General features: G+C 43.1%; 1 protein-coding gene across 3 annotated transcripts; it reads right to left on the bottom strand.

Moving 5' to 3' along the window:
* Positions 1 to 577: 577 nt before the first annotated feature.
* On the bottom strand, positions 578 to 21,239 carry LOC133413344 (sodium- and chloride-dependent creatine transporter 1-like). 3 transcript variants are annotated; one of them, XM_061697605.1, is made up of 14 exons: positions 20,593 to 21,239; positions 18,334 to 18,645; positions 15,181 to 15,328; positions 14,790 to 14,951; positions 13,188 to 13,320; positions 9,812 to 9,946; positions 9,615 to 9,718; positions 8,051 to 8,175; positions 7,264 to 7,376; positions 5,833 to 5,973; positions 5,336 to 5,438; positions 4,493 to 4,593; positions 4,252 to 4,422; positions 578 to 1,486 (listed from the first exon to the last, which is right to left on the bottom strand). In XM_061697605.1, the coding sequence occupies exons 1-14, from the start codon at positions 20,621 to 20,623 to the stop codon at positions 1,358 to 1,360; spliced, it is 1,908 nt and encodes a 635-aa protein (XP_061553589.1). In that variant the 5' UTR covers positions 20,624 to 21,239; the 3' UTR covers positions 578 to 1,357. The 3 variants fall into 3 exon arrangements, with proteins under 3 accessions (XP_061553589.1, XP_061553581.1, XP_061553597.1); XM_061697597.1 differs by having other exon boundaries at positions 14,790 to 15,117; positions 15,197 to 15,328; XM_061697613.1 differs by lacking the exons at positions 18,334 to 18,645; positions 20,593 to 21,239 and adding an exon at positions 16,922 to 17,452 and having other exon boundaries at positions 14,790 to 15,117; positions 15,197 to 15,328.
* Between the last annotated feature and the right edge of the window lie 125 nt (positions 21,240 to 21,364).

Raw genomic sequence — 21,364 nt, 5'->3', positions numbered from 1 at the left:
GACTTGTTGAGCTCGCTTTTATTTCAAGCACCCAGAAGTCATGTTGGCATTTTATTTGACGGCATTTTCTATTTTTGGGAGCAAAGCACTGATTGATGACAACAAATGCAAAGTGGAATGCAAACTTTTAAGGAAAGAGTTATCACTCAATAAAGACACCGGTCCTATTTGTCATTGGCAGATATTTCTGTCATGTGTGTCTTGTGGTTGTCGGCTTGCCCCTGTGAGCGTCTTCCCCACCCTCGCCTCGTTTACCCTAAATATTTCCCCATGCATTTAACCTTGTGTCCCATTCCAGCATTTCTATTTCCACGTTCCTGACTAAAATTAAGCCTTGACCCAATTTCTGATTACCGGCCTTCCTTTTTGCCTCACGCTTTTTGGATACTGTTGCCTTCGCTGACCGCCCACATGTGTACCAACCTTGCTGGTTTATTAAACTACTCATTTGGAACTGTCCTTTAAAATGCTCAATGAGTTTATAAAACTTTTGCAGATGTACTATTCCCCCCCCCCCAACATGACTACTGGTATGTAAATGCATACAAAAAACAAAACTGCAGTCATTTTTGAATCTTTTATTGAGTCTCTCATAGCCTTCCGTACTGTCACCTTTCCTGATTATTATTATTATTTTGTATTTTAACTTTCTTCGAGGGGAAATACTGATAATGATGCAGTCCTAATATTGATAACACTGAATCACAGACCCTACACAAACACTGGATACATAGGTTCATAACACATTTGGATGTGGAAATGGATTGTCTGTTTTTTTTTTTACAACTGGAAGTGATTTTTGTACAATTCATGAGGGACTAAAGTTGGTGGAAAGCATCGTGGAGACACAGCTGCCAAGTTCTACACCCCTTCACACACACACACACGCGCGCACTCGCACGCCTCAGATCTTGGCATTTTAGCAGCAGATGTGAGGTTTCACTAATACTTTCAGCTCATGTTCACAAAGTGATTGGACTGTATCGAACTGGATGCAGCTGCTGAAACCCTGACAGAAAGCGCCTAAGTGCAACCACAAGGGACAGAACACGCGCGAGACAGGAACGGCACAAGAAGCAGAAAAGGGGAGAGCTAGTCAGCCGAGTACAGTCGAGGAGCAGGGAGTTGTAGAAGAGGCAAATGTAAGTTGTCATAACTGGGAACGGGTGTGTATTTTTTTCCAATCTAATATTTGGACCATTTGTGTGGGGATTAGCCATGGTTCTAACATTTGAGGGTGCACACTCCAATGAGGAATGTTAAGTTATTAGTGATTGGTGTACTAGTGTACTGATGGGGTGGGGGGGTGGAGGGGGGGGGGGCGACCTTGACTTTGAGCTCTACGGGGTTTTGACTATTAGACAACGCTTTCGAAGAGATGATCATTCTTAGATCCTGCGGGGGGCAGCAGCTTGGCCTCGCTCTCTGGGGCAAGGTACTCCAGGTGATGTCGGCCCCAAACTGGGGTGGTCAGGTGCTGCCAGCGCTGGATGAGGAAGAAAAGGCAAATTCATATCCGTGAGGGTGTATCGACACCCACCAAAAAAAAAAAAAATGGAATCAAGCCACTGCGCAGAAGTTTCAGCGTTCCGCGAACGATGATGTTATTGGATTTGTCCTTTTCATTTTGCACAATTCCCAACTCAAAATTAAAAAAAACTTTCTTAGCGCTTGTGGGAGATTACATTAATAGACATTTTTGTCCTTACAGTAATTGTCCACAAAAATAAAATGTATGCTTAGAATATAGCAGTATCCTTATACTTTCGCCATCTTTAACAGACTTCCCTCAATTGTATTACATTTTTCCACTGCCGATATTTCTTTCCAGGGAGCAGGTATTGCAACTACAAGTTTGTACCATGGCCGTCTATCTTAACCAAACACCGATCCTCCTGCAGCGCTGGTACAATGAGACCCTCGTACAGATGAACACACGTCATTGGGATCTTTCGTCCAAGCGCGGTACAGTACATCTTCCCCAAAGGATTTCAATTTTACTCAGCTCCATAAAATATATCTATGATGTGCATTTTAGGAACCACGTCGTCGCCAACGGGGGCCGAGGTGTTCATAAGCTTTTACTTTGGATTTTTGGCGTAGTTTTAAATTAACTGGTGGAGGTGTACTGGTTTTCACATATGTCATAGTCATCAGATGTAATTTGTACTTCTTAAAAAGGGGAAAGCGCTGGGGATCGCACTCCTCAGCCTCCCTGGTAAGGTCTATTCAGGGGTGCTGGAGATGAGGGTCCGTCGGGAAGTCGAATCTCAGATTCAGGAGGAGCAGTGTGGTTTTCGTCCTGGCCGTGGAACAGTGGACCAGCTCTACACCCTTGGCAGGGTCCTCGAGGGTGCATGGGAGTGCGCCCAACCAGTCTACATGTGTTTTGTGGACTTGGAGAAGGCGTTCAACCGTGTCCCTAGGGGTGCTTCGGGATTATGGGGTACCAAACCCCCTGATACGGGCTGTTCGGTCCCTGTACGACCGGAGTCAGAGTTTGGTCCGCATTGCCGGCAGTAAGTCGGACTCGTTTCTGGTGAGGGTTGGACTCCGCCAAGGCTGCCCTTTGTCACCGATTCTGTTCAAAACTCATCAAATCTGGCAATTACTTTTGTACAGTTACTGTTAGGTTTGAATGCATTAAGCATGCCTTTTATCAACGAATTTACTGTTTGTGTACTTTGCATGTTCACTTAACTATAATATTAATCCCAGATTTGTTGGTATCTGAACAGATTTTAGGCTGGATTTAATTTTTGGAAGCGCAGCAAGTCGTTATTTTATATTGCTGTACCGACCGCCTTAATGCCTATGACGTTGCCTAATCCTGCAAAGACAGTGTCAAAAGTAATCCATTGAATTGAATTGAAACCAATTTAATTTATTCTGCATTCAAATGAATTCCATTTTCTCATAATAACGATTGAATCTGATAACCTTTACTGTGTTTCGATTTCTATATAATTATTACGACACCAACAAAACACATACTGAAACTGGGCTGCATGAAAATATCCTTTCGAATTTGGAAGAGCCAATCATCTTTATTCTTTGGCAGCTGAAGTGTTGAAAAACTCCCCCTCGGCCATTTTTCATCTTTGACAAGCCGAGATAGAAGTTTATGGCAGGCTGAAAAGCGACCCCTGGGGACCTCTACTGGTAGAGGCTGGAATATGCACAACAGCCTTGGTAAAAAGCTTATTTTAATGACAATCCTGCTGTCAAAATCTACAGGATAACTGGACCATCGCTAAATAGCTCGTCTAATGTTTTGAGTTACCTGCTTATAGGTGACCTCATATAACATCCTTTGCTTCCTTATCATATTTACCACCAAATTAATTGATTGAGCTCATGTCCCATCTGAAATCCTATTTTTGTTTCATTTCTTCTGAGGGAACAATTCAAAGTCAGTCGTTGTATCTTTATGTTGTCGCGTTGCCTCGGCTAGTGGTTCACTAAAGCAAAACTGATATCTAGTGCATATTTAGTTTGTTGATATGATTCCCCCGAAACATATTGAAGATGTGCATTTTTGTCGTTGCACTCTTGCATTTAGAAGAGGAACTCTGTGGCCTGTACAAGATTGCCGTCTCAATGGTGCCAATCCAGTCACATCCAAAACAGATTTTATGAACTCGGTTCAAGGTTCGATACCGGAGAAAGGTTAAGTGTCATATGACATGACATGACATGACATGAGGACGTTAGGAAAGTTTAGGGGGGAAAAAATAACTTCAATAAACACCCTCAGTCTGGATAAGAACATTGTGGGCCAAAATAGTTTCCATACACTAAATAGATTAAGTGGAAAGCACTTTGCTTGTTTTGTCTTGTCTGTTGTAAGGATTAGGCAAATATTTCATCAAATGAAACAATCGTGCAATATTCCAGGTAATCAAATAATCATAACAGCTAAGATGGTTTGCAATAAGTAGAAGTAATTTCATATGATTTTGGCCACAAACATAGATGTTTTGGTAATACGCCGGCAAGTGTATTTTTTTATTTTTTTTTCAATCTTGTTTTTCACAGAACGGGACATCAACCCACTGATTTCTGACTTCAATTGTCAATTGTTCAACACCAGCAACCAATAAAGGGAGCCATAAAAAAAAAAAAAAAAAAGTAAAAACAAATAAATAAATAAATAAAAAAGCATCTATGGAGACACATTGTTCACAAGGAATTACAAGGAGGAAAAACACACAAGAAAACTTGTCTGCACATGCAGACAAACATACTGACCTCCCGCAGTGATCCTTTGCAGCGCAGCAGCTTGTAGACAACAGTGAGTGGGATACAAAGCATGGAAGAAAGGGCTAATGCCCAGCCAAACAATTCACCCCACAATGGGTATGTGTACACATTGTTGTAGGTTAGGGGCTTGTAGTTCACCACGTGGAATAGGAAGACTCCCTAGAAGCACACATAAATGTCAGCTATTTGCCACCGGCGGGCACACCGAACAATCCAAACAAGCACTTACCACGCAGACAAGGGGCGTGATGTAGGACCAGCACCACTTCATGTAGGGAAGGGGCTGATAGCCAATCATGCGAGCCACATCGTCCATGAAACGGTCTGCGCCTGACAAGAGGTTACGCAAGCAGTCAGCGGTGCCTTGAGATGCCGCTTGAATTCGTTCCGTCGCTCGCTCAAAGCACTCGTATCCCAAATCATCCCCCCCCCCCCCCCATTGAAATGGATGGAAATGAATCCAAAAGAAGTAAAATGTTGGTAATGTGTTGTTCATAAGAAAAAAATATCACTCTATGATATTGTACTTTAAAAAAAAAAAAAAAAAAAAAAACACGAACGGTGCCGGGCAGCTATCTGTCTGCGCGTGCTCCTTCTTGACACAAACGTGCGGTGACGTCATCGTTTACACACATAAATATGGCGGCTGCCGACCACAGCTCGTACGCAATGGGAGATCTGGTTTTAACTACTTTTTTTTTTTTTTTAATCAAGCTGTTGCTTCAATACAAGTGTAAAAACAATCTTAAGAAAAAAAAAAATACTGTGCTAAATGGATGACAAAAAAAGGCTTCGTATAAACCTGGCTCGTTTTTGCCACATTTTGTTATGCTTCACTTCAGTGGACATTGTGCCGTGAATATGGCTTTGTCTGTCTGCATGTGTCGCTCCACCGTTTGTGTTCAAATATCCGTTTTTGTTGTTGTTTGTTTTTAAAGTGTTATAACACCGCCACCTATATGCTATTCGTTAGCCCATCTATCGTGCATCTCAAGGTACAACTGTATTGCGAAAGTCTACTGGGTACTGTGATTGATTGTGATATGGTGTGAAGGCAGCGCTTGCATCTCACCGTAGACCCAAGCAATCACCACACACTCCCAGAAAGCCTGCCACAGCAGAGTGATGCCACTGGCAGAGTAGTAGTCAAACAACTGGAACACATACATCCCTCCCTGACAGAAAGAAAGAAAGAAAGAGAACGTAGCCAGCATCAAGAATTTGTAGTTAATATTTTATTGGTGACCTATTTCGAGCCTTCCAACTGGCTCGCCGTGCAAGTCGTTCCCAGAAATGGTTTCATGTGCCCATTGAGACATCCAAAAACATTATTTATCTTTTTAGGTAACAATTATCTATACCAAAGTTTTTAAATGACAGCTATCTGTACTTTGGTGGTTAAGTATAAATGAGTAATCGTGTCAACAGGGCAAGTACCGGACTTTGGTACTGATAAGCCTCGGCTTTTGTCCAATTTCTCAAAGTTTACTATCATTTCCTGCCAGCTTCCAAATAGTGGTACCGCCGTGAGGACAACTGAAGCTCACCGGGTTAAACGGGAGATCGTACCTCTGTGACCATGGACATGTCAATGAAGAAGCAGATGACGCAGCAGATGGCTGCCACGACTTCTCGTCGCAAGGAGCCCAGGGCGGACTTGGGAGGAAGCATGTCCATGATTCCGGTTATCAAACCCTCGACGCCGACAAACTTGAATCAAAAAGTAAAACGACAGCGGGAAAGTCGATAAGAGGTCACGTTGGGACACAAGTCGGAGTGACTGCTCTACAAAAAAGTGTTTGCATTATTCAATAAGATTTTAGATGGTATGCATATAAGAATGTCTTCAGCTCGGTAGAGGAAACGTGAAAACCCCGAAAAAGTATAGTCTATCAAATAAAGCAGAGGTGACAATTGTGTGGTGCTGAAGAGCATTCACGCAGTCGTTCCGGATCAAAAATGTTTATTATGTTAGTCCTGGCAGTTTTTCGACACACTATTCCTACCGCAGTTCCAACTTTAAAATAGTCACAAAATTGCGGACATCTTAAAAAACATTTTCCACATTCCCAAAATTCCGAATTTCCCCATGATTCTTTACGTTTATCTCCGTCCACATTTCTCAACGGATGCAGAGCATTCCAACTTCAAAATAGTCACAGAAATGTAGGAAATATTAGGAACGATTTTTCACGTTCCCCAATTTCCCACAATTTCCAGTGTTCCACACAGTTCCCACGACAACATTCCCAAATCAATCTTGGCATTTTTACATATTCACCTTCTCCTTCGACATTTCTCACCCAGTTCAACCCTTTCCAACTTCAAAACGTTTGAGCTCATTCGGGATATTCTTCTTCACATTCGTTTTTTTTGTATTCCACATCTTCCATGACAAAATCCCTAAACTGTGAATGCAATGCCTCTATCATTTAAATTAAGCTTTTTTTTTTTTTTTTTTACAGCCTCACATTCAACCTTTTTGTTTTTTCTCCATTTGAATTGCACAGCATTTAAGTTTCGCATCATAACAACTATACAGTAAATAGACTAACATTTAGCCTTTGGCTCTGATGGAAACCAAACTGCAAATCAAAACTCATTTGCACTGGACAGCAGAAGAAACGGACACCGTATTACTGACTATAATTCTCTAGGTATCATCTTTGCAAGAATGTTTCAGCATATCGTGCGGGGCAACTTTCAAAATAACCTGAAAGGGTAACAGCTGTCGTAGCTACTGTCACATGATCCCTTCCGCATGGAGAATAAACTAGGCAAAGAATAGCCAGTGAGAGAGCATGAATGGACAGTAGAATGACTGTGTGAATAAGACAGAAGCTCACTGACAAATGACAATAGATGTAGGCACAAAACAGACACACAACTAACACGCTGCACAGAAATGCAATGCATGAGCTGGACAAGTGGTTACACAGTGACGCGGAGGAAAGCAAGAACGAAAGAAAAAGGACTTACTCATTATGCAGTCGGCCTTACCTGACTGTCCAGGCCAAGTACAAGTAACATAAAGAAGAAGAGCGCTGCCCAGAGTGGGGCCAGAGGCATCAATGTCACAGCTTTGGGGTAGGCTATAAAGGCCAGGCCGGGTCCTACACATTAACAAACAACTCAGTGGAAAAGGCTTTCAGGTAATGCGTTCAATATACAGCGGTGCCTTAACATATGCGTAAGAATTTTTGCTTTGACTTGCAAGCAGAGGCTTCAAGCTGTTTAATGCCACTCCCCGTTGAATTTTACTCTCAAACTAAACAAAACAAACAGAGTTGCATGTTGTGTATTTAACGCAACCTCATTGCTTTTGCTTAGGAAAGTCCACTTAGCTAAATGCCAACGACAACAGAAAATGCAAAACGCCATTGACATGCTAACTGTGAGCATCGACGGTCTTAATTTTAGAAGTAACAGGTTATTTGAACACAAACGGTGGAGAAACACATGTAGACAGATAATGTATCAATACTTCCAGCGGGCATATATTCTTTATCCTCTATGAAAAATGAACTAGTATTACAGCATCTTACTGAGTCACAGTCATAGTAGAAGTACTATTCGTCTTCGTTTGTGTCTGCATGACTGTCTCACAAAGTGCAATTTTTCCCTATGAAAAAAAAACAAACGCTAAATGTTTTGTTTTTGGGACGGGGAGGGAGGACGAACGGATTAATGGCATTCCCATTCATTTCAATAGGGAACGATGACTTGAGATTCAACTCATATCACAAGGCACCACTGTAGTGTTTTTCGGCATACTCTGCGTACTTACCACTCTCGGCTACCTTACTGATGTCCACGCCTTGCTCCGCAGCCATGAAGCCCAACACGGAGAACACCACAAAGCCCGCAAAAAAGCTGGTTCCGCTGTTAATGAGTGCCAGCACAAACGCATCCCTTTAGAAAAGACGACATAAAAACTCAAGTGAGCAAAGTACGCTTCCTAATATGCTGAAACACGACAATTGGGACACAAGAAATATTAGGCGAGAGAAGGGGTGGGCTGGGAATGATGAACGGGGCGATAGAGAGCAGATAAATATATCTCCGCGAGCTGCTGTTGTCCTTGCACAGCAAATATGGCAACAGCAAGTTTGGCTCAAGGCCTGAGGGGAGACGGGGTGAAAGACCTAAAGGCTACTTACTACGTCTCAACATATCCCCCCCTCACACACTTGCAGGAAAATGGAAACTATGAACTCACATTTTGAAAAGGTAACATCACTTTAATAACAAAGTGAATTTCAGTGTTCTGGCAACGAGTCAAGACGAACCATCTCTCTGGCGGAACAAAAAGAATGCTGTTAATTCGCGACGGTCATTAATAAATCGCCTCACTCATCCGACAGAGGCATGTCCGTTCATGTCTGAGAGAGCGCTCGGGGGAATCCTAATGCACGTGCAGAATCATAACAATCGGGCATCGGAGGTCGGGGTTAACGAAGCAGTGCATACCGAGACCGCGCCAATTAAACGTCCTCTCTGGCCTCACTTACTGTTAAATAAACAATTAAGACAGCACTTAACAGTTGCACAATTTGTACACAAGACACTACAAAGCGCGACACCGCCAATAAAAAGAATTCCATAAAACATAAGAGTCGTCATTATTCAGAAGCGAGGAGACCACCCCCTGAAGTCCTCAGAGCCCGAGAAGGTTCATATGACTCTAACATATCAGAGAGGTACATGAAGAGACTTGCAAGACTGCTTGATGTTAAAATTCAGGTCTGAGTCCAACGTTATCTGCAGGTTTCAAGTCTCAAGGTGACCGATCACACTTTTTTTCTTTGTTTCTCTAGGCCGCAGAGAACGAGTTCAGTTTTGTCTGAGTCGAGCTGACGAAAATTCGTTTGCATCCACTGGAGACGGTTACCAATATCAACAAAATACATGCTGTCCTCGAGGTAGGACTTGAAGCAGTTTAAATCGGAACCAAAGATTCCCCACCCGGTGTTCTAACTTCTGTAATAAGATCCCACGGTCGACCGTGTCGAAGGAAGCAGAGCTGTGGATCTGTGTGGTGTGTAGAAATGTGTGGTGGGGCTACCTAAGGGTCTCGAAATATGTTTCCATATGTCAGCTAACAACAGCTTTCGTTTTAAGCTACATGGAGCTGCGGGAGTCAGAAACAACCTCCAGTTCATTTCTGCAGTCTTCTTTTTTTTCCCTTTCATGCCGCTTTTGCGTTGGCTCGTTTGCCCGCAATCGTATATTTGTAGTGCTCAGGTCAAAGGTCACAGGAAGCAGAATGCAAATTGTGGCTGATGTTTGAGTTATGTGAAGTTATTTACAGAGTCAGTGGGGTCTGCTCTCACACAGAGTTTAAAACGTACTGGTAACAGTTGTTATGGAAGCGGTTGTAGCTGCCCAGTGCGGTCAGGGCGCCCAGTCCGATGGCATAGGAGAAGAAAATCTGGGTACCGGCATCAATCCACACCTACCACGAAGGAAGAACAATGTTTTGAATTGCAGGGTTGGAACAAGTCATTTGATTCATGAACCGGCCAGATGTTGATACAGATGAGTCTACCTGTGCTTCTCCTAGTTTGGACCAATCTGGTTTCAAGTAGTATATAATCCCATCTAATGCTCCAGGTAGGTTGACACCATGGGCCAAAAGAACTACCAGAACCACGTACGGGAACAGTGCTGTGAAGTATACAATCTAGAGGAAGAGGAAAAAATACGGTGGATGAACAGGAGATACGGGAGAAATGTAGAGGATTTTGGTGGGTAGGTGGAGTTGAAGTGCTATGTGTCAGAACTCACATCGTGAAAATTAACAGTAAACTGTTGAAGGTATTTAAATTTGTCACATTAAATGAAGTGCATAAAACGATACATTTGTGTTGACTAGAAACAGGCTAGTGGTTGTCAATGTGGTCTATTTGTTATGGTCAAATGCAACTGCACCAAAGTATGTTTTTATCACTTTGATTAAGCAATTACCTGCTAAATACTCAAGTACTCAAGTCTTAAGCCCATTAGGTCCTCGGTGTAGAATCTCGGTGTCAAACGTACGGCCCGCGGGCCAGAACCGGCCCGTCAGGGGGTCCGATCCGGCCCGTGGGGATTGTTCTGCCTGTCGGACAAGTTTTAGTTCATTTATACAGACAGACTCTTATTTTGAAACTCATGCTTTTATTTTGTCACAAGCACCGTAGAGCCGTAAGTGTTTAGACTCGTTGTGATACTTGCACGCACAGATATGAATAGAAGACTAGATCTATAGATATGAACAATAGGTAGATGCGTCACACCCCTTTGAGCTGTATGCCTACGGCGACGTTAAAGCTAGTGGGTGCAAAGTGTCGACGTATTCCATGTTCGTGGATGGAACTTAAAAACAAAATAACGAGGTTGCCTGCAGATTGTGCAGCATACAGCTGCACACAACACCGTACAATCACAACAACGGAAATGGGAACAACCTTTAACAGGTAAAAATATTTTTTTGTCTCTTTTTTCAAATGTAATATCTTGATAGCACATGCTTTGGCGTTGACAAAAAAAAGTAAACCTCGTGAAAATCGGGTGAGAAAGGAGCAAGTTGTGACCCATCTTTCGATCAACATGCCATTGATGGGAACAGCCTAAGCGACGTGGCGACATGGCGGCCACGTTGGTGGGGGCAACGTCCCCATCAAAGGCAATACATTTACATTGAAAATAAATCATAACTTACTCATTTCTCAATCGATTTTCATGAGGTTGACTTTTTTTGTCAATAGCAAAGCATGTGGTATTCATACACAACATTTTATAAAACAGCCTAAAAAATTATTCTCACCTATTATAAAAGTTATTTCCAGTTCCCTTGATTGTACAGCGTTGTGTCAAACCGTATGCAGCACAATGTGTAGGCATCCTTGTTATTTTGGATTTCGTGCCATTCACACACATGGAATGTGCCAACACTTTGCCCCCGCTAGCTTAGCGTCGCCGTAGGCACGCAGCTCAAAGGGGTGTGTCGTATCTACCTATTGCTCACATCTACGCTTGCATGTAGCTGTGAGGAAAAAAGATCGCTTCGGATTTATGTAACTATGCAGTAAAAAAAAAAAAAAAAAATAGTGTAACTCCTGCAGAAGCAACGCCTGTATGTATCATATATTATTTGTTAAGTAATGTCATACGCAAATGTGCAGTTAAAATCAGTTTGTGAAGTTACTTGGGACATGCTTATTGAAAAGTGTAGTGGTACACGCTGCCTTTATTAAAGGTGGCTGGGGTTCGATTCCTGGTCAGTGCACCAATTCCTAGCCACTGCCAGTCCCAAACCCGGATAAAAGTGGTCGAGTTCCTTCAGGAAGGGCATCTGGTGTACAAACTGTGCCAAACAAATCATGTGCGTTACTTGCTGTGGCGACCCCTGAAAGTCAAATCTACAAGCTAATTTGATGCATGCAAATAGTTTGCCATGGGTTGCTAATTTCTTATGCAGACTAATGCTTAACTCATATAGATTAATTGTTTGTGTTTTCGCTAAAATATGCCATCTTTTAATGGCTAGCTACTGGGTGAGAGCTAATATAAGTTTCTGTTTTGCACTTGTTGTGAATATGTATGTCATGAATAGACATAGCGAATAGATTTATTTTGTCCTCATTTTTAAGTTTCACTCTGTCAATCTGCTTGATGTCAAGAGTGTAAATTAAAGGTGCAAACTACTATGAGGACATGTCTTGCAACGTCTAATCAGAGTTAAGCTTTTGGGAAAAAGTGGGAATTGTCGCTATTTAGAGTTTATTAGGCCACCGTAGAACTGTGCAATATGTAAAATGTTATATTCTGATATAGGGAATTTTATATCCCATTAACAATAGACAGTATATCCTCATATAATGTTTTTTCCTGAAATTAATGGAAATCTATCTTTTCTTCATTTATTTAAAAAAAAAAAAAGAGACATTTTATTTAGACCACACATGCAGAAATTCCAGAATTCCCTCAGCAACGGCAATGTAAAGCTAATGATATAAATGATAGAAGATTATATGTTATCTATCTATCGTTATATCGCACAGCTCTAGGCCACGAACATACTAGTCGACCGTGTGAGCTCAAATTGGGGTGAATGTGGACTAAAATGACTTTGACATCTCAGGTGTAGATGTGGGCACTGTCATGTTACTTTGAAGAAAAGGTTGTCTGCGCGCTTGAAAGCCAGACAATTTGTAAACCTCCTGTAATTTGCAAAAGGTTTTTGGCAGACCTTTTCAAACATTGTCTTTGACAAGTTATGACGAAAACACTGCCCCTGCTAGGCCAGTAACAGTCTCGGCTACTCTAAGTCATTACGGTGAAGGGAAAGTACTGGGAAAGTGCATATTTGTCTCGATCTGGGGTGAGTGCGGCCTCTTTCCAAATTGCAAATATCTACATGGTGGAACGTTGCTAATCGGCTTACAGCAGGTTAGCCGATTCTCATTCTTTTTTTTTTCACCCCCCCCCCCCCCCCCCCCCTTTTCCTTTGAAATCTGCCGACTAGAGACGCAAACTAGACTTTGCACTTGGCATGACAGCGGATGAAACGACTAAACGACACTCTGAAAACTGTTCCTTGGCCCGTGCCATAAGGGAACAATGTATTTATATATTTATAATGTGTCTGAAGTGTTAAAGTGCACATTTACATGATTAAACACCAACCCCACAATAACCAGAAGAATGTGAGCTCAAATGGGTTTCGGTCTAGACACTCTCACTTCACCAAAGCAGGTTGGGGGTCAAAGGGCAAAATGCCACAATTATTTCACCTCTCGTGTAATTACTACACAAATATCGCCTATAACCTTGATAGTAGCAAGAGATAATATATAAATAGAAATAACCTATGTTGCGTCAACCCAAAACATGGTACACGTCATTATGGTGTATGATTTGTAATGCAAGATGAAACCTACCTTGCCTGTAGATTTAACTCCCTTCCACATGCAGAAGTAAACAATGACCCAGGTGGCGAGGAGACACAGCACCATCTCATAGCTGATGTCACCAGGTTCATTAATCCCACCAGACAGACGGAGAACTTTGCGTCTGTGAGCCAGAACACAAACTTCAAGACAAACACCAAGCCAAAGATAGCTAAGCAGCTAGTCATTGGACGAAAATACTAGAGGACACATTTGGATCAATATTACGATGAAGTGCCTTCAGTCATCATAGCAATGTGGCGGAATAATTCAACCGTGAGGTCTAATAATGGCCAGACGTTCGCACACATACGCACCAGTATGTCTCTTAAAATGTGTTTGACTACGTGACAAAATAATACTAAATCAAAACATTGACATGCTTTTATTGCATACAAGTACAAGTGTATTCTATTTACATGATCAAATTGAACATTTTGCATGTGTCCGTGAAATGAGTGTCCACCCTGTCATTATGGGGTGACTGCGCCTTTATGAAGCTTCCGATGTTTTCAGTGGCATTACTAACCATGTCGGGTCTTTCTTCAATGGGGGGTGAAACAGTTGTGGCTCGTCTACGGAGTAAATATTTACACTTGACGTTTTTTTTTTTTTTTTTGTAATTCGCATCATATTATGTGTGTAGTTGGATTTTTGTCGAGGTGAACATTTCTCCACAGTCTTAGCGAAATATCAGTTGGTGTAAAAACCTTTCAGAAATCTATTTGTTAAACAGTCCACAGTCAGCTTGCTAACTGAATCACGTTGCTAAGTGAAGGTCCACCATGTGCTCATAAAACGCGACCGTTAGCCGTAAAATGTCATCCACCTTGTCAATGTCCAGCCTGCAAGCACGCTGCCATATTTTGCTTCTTGCGTGTACATGTAAAACAAAAGTGTGGCAGCTTGACCAGTGTGCATTTTTTTTAACAGCATATAACATATACCGGTATTTAATACAAAGAATATGAATTTCAATGGCAAGTCATAAACTTCAGCGGTAAAATGGGAACGGTTGCATTGACACAACTTTGACATGTTGATATTGACTCATACTGTTGATAAGTTGGAGCATGTCATTTTGGATGTTTTCCAAAACTAATACAGCCGTGCTTTTATAGACCTCGCTTTGTGCACCGTGGAATAGAAAAACGCCCTTCGACAAACTACAAAAGTGGGAGCATACAAATGTCCACATTGGTCTTGATAAGACCAGGAATCGCAACCCTTTGCTCTCATTCGATTATTCGAGAGCCACTCTTGTTCGCTGATCAAGAAGAATAGGTGCAAGTGCGAAACCAACTGTGTACATTAACCCCTTGAAACTTCCACACTGAATCCTATCATGCTTTTTTTTTTTTTTTTCTTTCTCTCTCTCTGACCAATTGTCCGTGTCTTCCTTCATTCTGTGTATTGGTCTGAACCGTTTACACGATGGAACGTCGAAAACTCAGTTTTTGAAACACCCTCTTGCTCTCGTTTTACGTTAGTTAAGTCTTTGTTTCAGGTATTCTCTATCAGAACATTTACATTTTTCCACAACAAGATGAAGGGTGTCCGAGAAAGGACAATTTCAAAAGAAGAGATACATACTCCCAGAACTCGATGACTGGGGAGCGCATGTCTTCCGTCTCCACGCAGCTGACGTTAAGGAGTAACTTGGTTGAGGACCCGTTCACTGGCGGCCCAGAAGAAAAGGGCTTGCTGGCCGGAGCAGCGGATGATAGCTGGGCAGCGCTGTGGTTGTGGCAGGTGCTGCGGAAGTCCTCCGTACAGTTGGGAGTGTTCCAAGGGTGTCCGCAGGTGGCCCACGGAAGCGGGTTGGTAAAAGAGTGGAAGAAAAAGTAGAGACCCCAGACCAGAATCATGATGTAGTAGGTGTTACAGAAGAACACAATCACCATTGAGGCCAAGCCCAAACCTGGTCGGGAGAAGAGGCGCATCAGAACGTGAATGAATGAAGGAAGTAACAGCCACTGCTTACGCTTCCTGTCCGACACCTTTGAAAAGAGGTGCGATGTTCCAGGCGGAAACGCCTCCCTGCTTCATGAACTGTCCCAAAGCGATTTCCAGGAAGAAGACGGGGATGCCCCCGATGAACACGATCAGCAAGTACGGGATGAGGAACACACCTGCAACAGGAAACACAACTTGTCACGTTGACGCATTGGACTGTATGTGCCGGCGGAGTCGTGTTACAAATGGACAGTCTCCCTGTCGGAAATGCAATTTACTCATTGATTTTACTGTCCTGTTTTTGTAATCCCATACCTGCATGACAGACATATCAATGCCATATAAATACATTCCTTCTGGTGAAATCAGATTTTTATTGGAATGAGACAAATTGGTTAATTGTTAAGTTAATCAACACATCGCGTCTTTCTCCATTCCTAAGTGTAAAAATGGAGACAGTTTGAATGAGATTTAAATACCTACCTGGTATTATGCAATAAAGTTCATTATTAATTGCTTTGATTAAGTCCGTAATGTTGACAGCGTGAGGGGGACAAAGCTGCACAAATCTAGACGTCGTATCAGATGTCCCACAAGCCACGGCAAAAACACTAAGTGCAAAACTTAAAGCTGTGAAGGGCTTAAATGAAAATGTAGGTAAGAGAAAAGCACATTTTCGGTCCTTGGTTCTGAAATGCGTGAAGAGGCAAGAGAGCGGAGACGGCAAAGGGATGACGGAGTTGTTCATGAGTAATTAGTCCTGATAGAGAAAGCAAGGACTTTGTCTTGATTGGCGGGATTTGGCCGAGGGCTTGCTGCTTTTCACACGCATTATTTCAAAAAGAAAGCTTCTTTTGAATGAGGAAGACACACCAGAACAGGAACGAAGAACACAAGCCAGTTCAAATCCAAAATGTCATTTGAAGGGAATTGCAAACTACGTGATGCAACTACAGAGCAAACGAGGTGGTCACGTGAGCGCCTGTGACGCAGCGCACAGGCTGGCTAAGAGCAAAGGAGGGAAAGATGGACGGCTCGCAGAGGAGGGAGGCCGGAGGAAAAAAAAAAAAAAGTGGGACGATGTCGGAGCTAGAGGGGAGGTTAGCAAAAAAACAAAACAAAAAATGAGCAGGCGATGCGCATCGGGCCGACCGGCAGCGGGGCAGCGTTATTGATTGACAATTTGTTGTTCATCACATGTCATTCTGTGGGAGCGGAGGTGCTGTGTCGCCTTATAAGGCAACGCTGGTGAGCGTGACTCAAACACAAGAGACAGAGGCGGGAGAGCGGGAGCCAGAGAAGAGAGCACACGATGAGATGTTCGGCGTGAACCGAACGAGCGGAGAGGGGGAAAAAAAGGCTTTTGCAGAGATACTGTACCTCGAGTTATGGGGAAGTGCATCCTTAATAGGCTTAAGTAAATCCTCTCTAATCATAACTGGACCGCACACAGCGGGCCGAGTAGCAGGGTCACAAATAAATAAATACATAAATAAGGGCATTTATTCTGTGCGATAGAGCGAGAGTTTGACTCAGCTCTTATCTGAAATTGTTGTCGTGTTGGAAGGTCTACTCCGGGCTGGTCAAGGGCACAAAATCTAATTGTTTAGAGGATGCGCTGACGGGCAGGGGAGGAAAGAATGTGCACAGGGCAGGTTATTGTGTGTCCATATGCCACCTTATCAGGCAGAGAGAGAGAGAGAGAGAGAGAGACAGAGAGAGAGAGAGAGAGAGAGAGAGAGAGAGAGAGAGAGAGAGAGAGAGCGCACCTTTATAAAGCTGTGAGAGTGCAGGGCAGGAGCACAGGGGGTGGACTGTGTGAAGCAGGCCATTGTTATCCGATACCAGAAGGTGGGTATCAGAGCTGCGGGTCACAAGACACACACCGCACAGAGGGAGGGCTGGACTAAGACACACACACACACACACAACCACTCATTGGCCTTAATTTCAACGAAACACATCGTAAAACTATCGACAAGTGGGCGGGCCGAGGATAAGAGAAGCCAAGGGCAAAGGTTAAGAATCTGAGCAGGTTACTATTGGACACGCTGGCATGGATGAAAATGGGAAGGACACAAGTGGGAGAGGCAAACGCCTGCAGGACATCGTGTACATCTGTTAAGCGGCTATAATCAAGTGAATGGAGGGGGGGGGAGAATTTTTAGCTACGTGCTCACAGCCACGCAAAAAGGATTTGTCGGTGTACTTCCACTTTAATTTATAACTGTCATGTGGCAAAACCTTACGTAGCCGATGGTTTCTTTATCTCATCATATCGTAAAAGAGCTCATTAATAACAGCCGTGCCCTGACAATGTGGCAATATCCGCACCGGAGGCCTGACCTTGCCCTGCCTGCAGGATACGGGAGCTTTCTGCCAATAACACCGAGCGGCAGACCACACATCGCTCGCTGGTGTTTAAACTTAAAGCATAGTATATGACTAGTTAAACATTCCGGGGATTTGCATTGTAGTAACATCATAACAGCGGGAAGTCAACAACCTCGGTCTTTCTTTTTTTTTTTTTCAAAATTCCAAACATTGGTACGAAACCAACAAATCATGTAGCATGTTCTCCTCATGCTTGCACACACACACACACACACACACACACACACACACACACACACACACACATACCGCCATTTAAACTGCTTCTGGTTCACCCAAAATAAAGTTTAGCTGTTCTAGTAGGCTTTCCCTACATTTTTCTTTTGCCTTCTGGCAAAAGCCTGAAGGTTTCGTGCTCACACCGGCTGCTATTTTCATAATTTCTTCCACCTTGTCTAAGGCGCAATGCCATCTGAAGAAAAACAGCCCCAGACGTCACTAAAACAACAAAATACCCCAAACAAACACACGTAGGAAAATTCTACGTTGCGATGAATCCAAGGTTGAACATCTTAGTCTTTAACGCAAACACTACGCTCCTCATCACTGAACTGAACACCATACCTAAGGGAAGCGCGGCGGTGGCATTGTAATGTTTTGAGGCTGTTTTTCTTCAGCTCAAACTGAGGCCTTAAACGTTGACTTTCATTTTACATAGTAAGTCGGAATGCGATTGGTTAGTTCTGAACACGGCAACAACCCTGTTACCAGAGGGTGGGCACACTTGTGCGCCCGCATCATTTTACACATCGTACTACAAATCAAGTACAGGGCTAGTGAAGCTCACCTCCTCCGTTCTTGTAGCAAAGGTAAGGGAAGCGCCACACGTTGCCCAAGCCCACAGCAAAACCCACGCAGGACATGATGAAGTCCATCTGTCTGGTCCAGGTTTCTCTCTCCGCCGCCGGTCCTGCAACGGCCCCCACATTCCCGGTCCCAGCCGCATCTCCGTCCTGACTCTGCGGCGGACCAGCTCCGCCGCCCTCGCCGCACCCCGGACCCGCTCCGAGCGCGGGAGCGGGCACCAGGGGGTGAGCTGATCCGCCCCCCTCCCCTTCCGACAGGTCTCCTGCTTCCAACTGGGGGAGGCTGATTTCACCTGGACAAGAGAAGATGGCAAGATATTAACACAAGGAACGGGAAATGTAAAACACTCTTTATCATGAGTGAGATTACGTACAGTGGATATAAAAAATCTACACACCCCTGGTAATCTGCCAGGATTTTGTAATGTAAAATGTGATATCGAGAAAAATAATTTCAATACTTTCTTCACCATTATTGTGACCTATAATCTGTACAACTCAATATATCTTTTTGAGAGGGAACGTAAAAATAAACACCTGAGATCGGTTGCACATGTGTGCACACCCTCTTATAACTGGGATGTGGCTATCTCCAGAATTAACCAATAACATTCAAACATGTTAAATGGGAGTCAGCACACACCTGCCGCCATTTACATTGCCTCTGATTAACACCAAATAAAGTTTAGATGTTCTAGTAGGCTTTTTCCTTGACAGTTTTTAGCCCTCTAGCAGAGGCCTGAAGGTTTTGCGCTAACATTATATGGTATTTGGAACCGTTCATAATTCGTTCCACGGTTCCAGAAAACATTCAGTGTTAGCACTCAACCTTCAGGCTTCTGCTATAAAGCAAAAAACAAAAACAAACTGAAAAGCCTCCTAGAACATCTGAAATGGATTGTGGAACCACATTACCTCAGTAGCTTATTTTAACTTCACTTTAAAAAAAAAAGTTTAATTGCATTTTTAAGGTTTAAGATCACATTAATGGTGCTGGGAAAAGTTAAATATATATTTGATCTTGGTATCTTTCTTTTTTCTTTTTTTTTTTTTCAATCCATCGCACGCCGATGGAATCAAAGACGGATTGTGTGTTGTTGGACAATTACTTCAAACGTGGCTTCAGGCTTTTAGAAATACTCAGCAGCATATCTTCAGCGTGCTGCCCTGACAGATTATATTTATACTCATGTTGCGGTTGTGTTGTCATCACCGAGTGAACCCTCCCCCGACATTCATTGTGCCTGTCTCCATCTCAGTCAGGATGATTAGTGTGCTGCAGCACAGCGCAGTAGACTGACCCCGCTATCCGTGGACCTCGGGCTTCTCTGTTGGTCGTAACCGAGCTCCCCCTTTTTCACTATTTTGGGCGCACCACGGTCGAGTGTGTGCAAAAAGAAAGATAGACGATCTCATCATCCTCGGCGTACAATCGCATGATTATCGGTGCGGGCTAGTCTCTTGTTGGATGCAAAGTGAGGCAGCTCAATCCAGATCAGAGCAGTTTGGGGTGTGTGTGATCTGAAGACGGAATAAAGTGGGCAAGGTAAAGGAATGGCTGCGCATACTGGGTGCGAATCTGCCTCGTGAGGAATAGATGAGCAAATCTATGCATCCTTTAGTCTAAAGCGTGATACAAATTCTACTACAATTAGGATGATAATACTGCTAAACTGGTCCTTTAATTTTTGGGGGAATACCATTCCAGTCATTCTTTCAATTTCTACTGTTTATCCTGTGCAGGGTCACAGGTGAGCTGGAACCTATTTTAGTTGACTGTGGAAGAGAAGCGGGATCCAGTTCGTCGCAGGGCACGACCATTCACACGTATGGACAACTTCAAGAAACCTCACACGCATGTTTTGGGCAATGTAGAAAGAAGCCTGAGTATATCGCCCCCAAAAAAAATAAAAAATAAAAAACATTCTTTACCCAGTGAAGCCAGAGCCCAGATTTGAACTCATAACCTTTGACTGTGAGCCAAGACTATAATCCCATTAGTTTTACAGCCACTACCCAATGGAATTGGGAGACACACGCTGGGGTGACAAGAAAGTTTGAATTGCTTTGGATAAAGCGTGTTATGCTCATTAAAGCGATTTGTGGTCATTTACTGAGATTGAGATTGAGCATGTATGAGAATTTGGGCTGTGGTGACAAATGTTGAGTACTGTAGTGCATCTGAAGCTATGACTCATTCCAATAATGCATAATGAAAAACAATCATGCGCCATACTCACCTCGACTAGTTTCTCCCAACTCGGGTGACATGTTGTTTAACTGCGTCGGGGGTTAAAAAAAAAAAAAAAAAAAAAGGCGAATTGAATTTAAATTGGCAAAAAAAAAAAAAAAAAAGAGCGAGCTGGCTGTTAGTTTTTAGACGAGGGAGGGTAAACGTGCCAAGAAAAGCAGATATATATTTAGCACCATGCAGTGTGCCCCAGTTGTCTTTTCCGATTTTCTCAGTTTATTTCGCCTCTTGGAAATACAAAAGATACAATTAAGAATAATATAGTTGTTGTTTTTTTTGTTTTGTTTTTCTTCCCCCCCCCCCCACACGTTGGATCGCCTCAGCACAGCCAAGAGATGATTATTATTATTATTTTTTTTAAATGTCAGTAGGCGCCGCGGGAGGCAGGAGACTCAGAAGCAGTCGACGAAGCACTTGAAGGTAAGCCTGAAGAATCTCATGGAGGACCGTTAGACGAAAAAAAGCTGGCGCCTGAGGGTGAACGGGTGTTTTCAAAAAAACTGTTCTTTTTTTTTTTTTTTTTTTTTTTTTAAAAAGGAGTTCTTCCTTCCCCCCAAAAAAGCAGATTCAGAAGTCCGTGGTGGCTCTTCTGGTGATGCCGCGGTGCGACAGACGCAGACTGAGAGAACAAGTGACGCTCCAGACGTTGTCGTCACCCCTGCACCCCTCCCCCGCTGCCGCGCTCTGATTGGCTGATGGGAGGGCGCACGGACACGGCATCGTCATCTCCTCCTCCTCACCATCATCATCATTATCAGAAC

Source organism: Phycodurus eques, chromosome 1, assembly GCF_024500275.1.
Source record: "Phycodurus eques isolate BA_2022a chromosome 1, UOR_Pequ_1.1, whole genome shotgun sequence".
NCBI classification, from domain to species: Eukaryota; Metazoa; Chordata; class Actinopteri; order Syngnathiformes; family Syngnathidae; genus Phycodurus; species Phycodurus eques.
The sequence above is the reverse complement of the archived record's forward strand: the minus strand, read 5'-3'. Positions and strand labels throughout refer to the sequence as shown.

Excerpts from the sequence above, each read along its gene's own strand:
- LOC133413344 (XM_061697597.1), bottom strand. The coding sequence starts at position 20,623 with ATGTCACCCGAGTTGGGAGAAACTAGTCGAG. Across the intron at positions 13,321-14,789 it reads CCAGTCATCGAGTTCTGGGA|ACGCAAAGTTCTCCGTCTGT; the intron begins GTATGTATCTCT and ends TCTGGCTCACAG. Across the intron at positions 4,423-4,492 it reads TCACGCCCCTTGTCTGCGTG|GGAGTCTTCCTATTCCACGT; the intron begins GTAAGTGCTTGT and ends GTGTGCTTCTAG.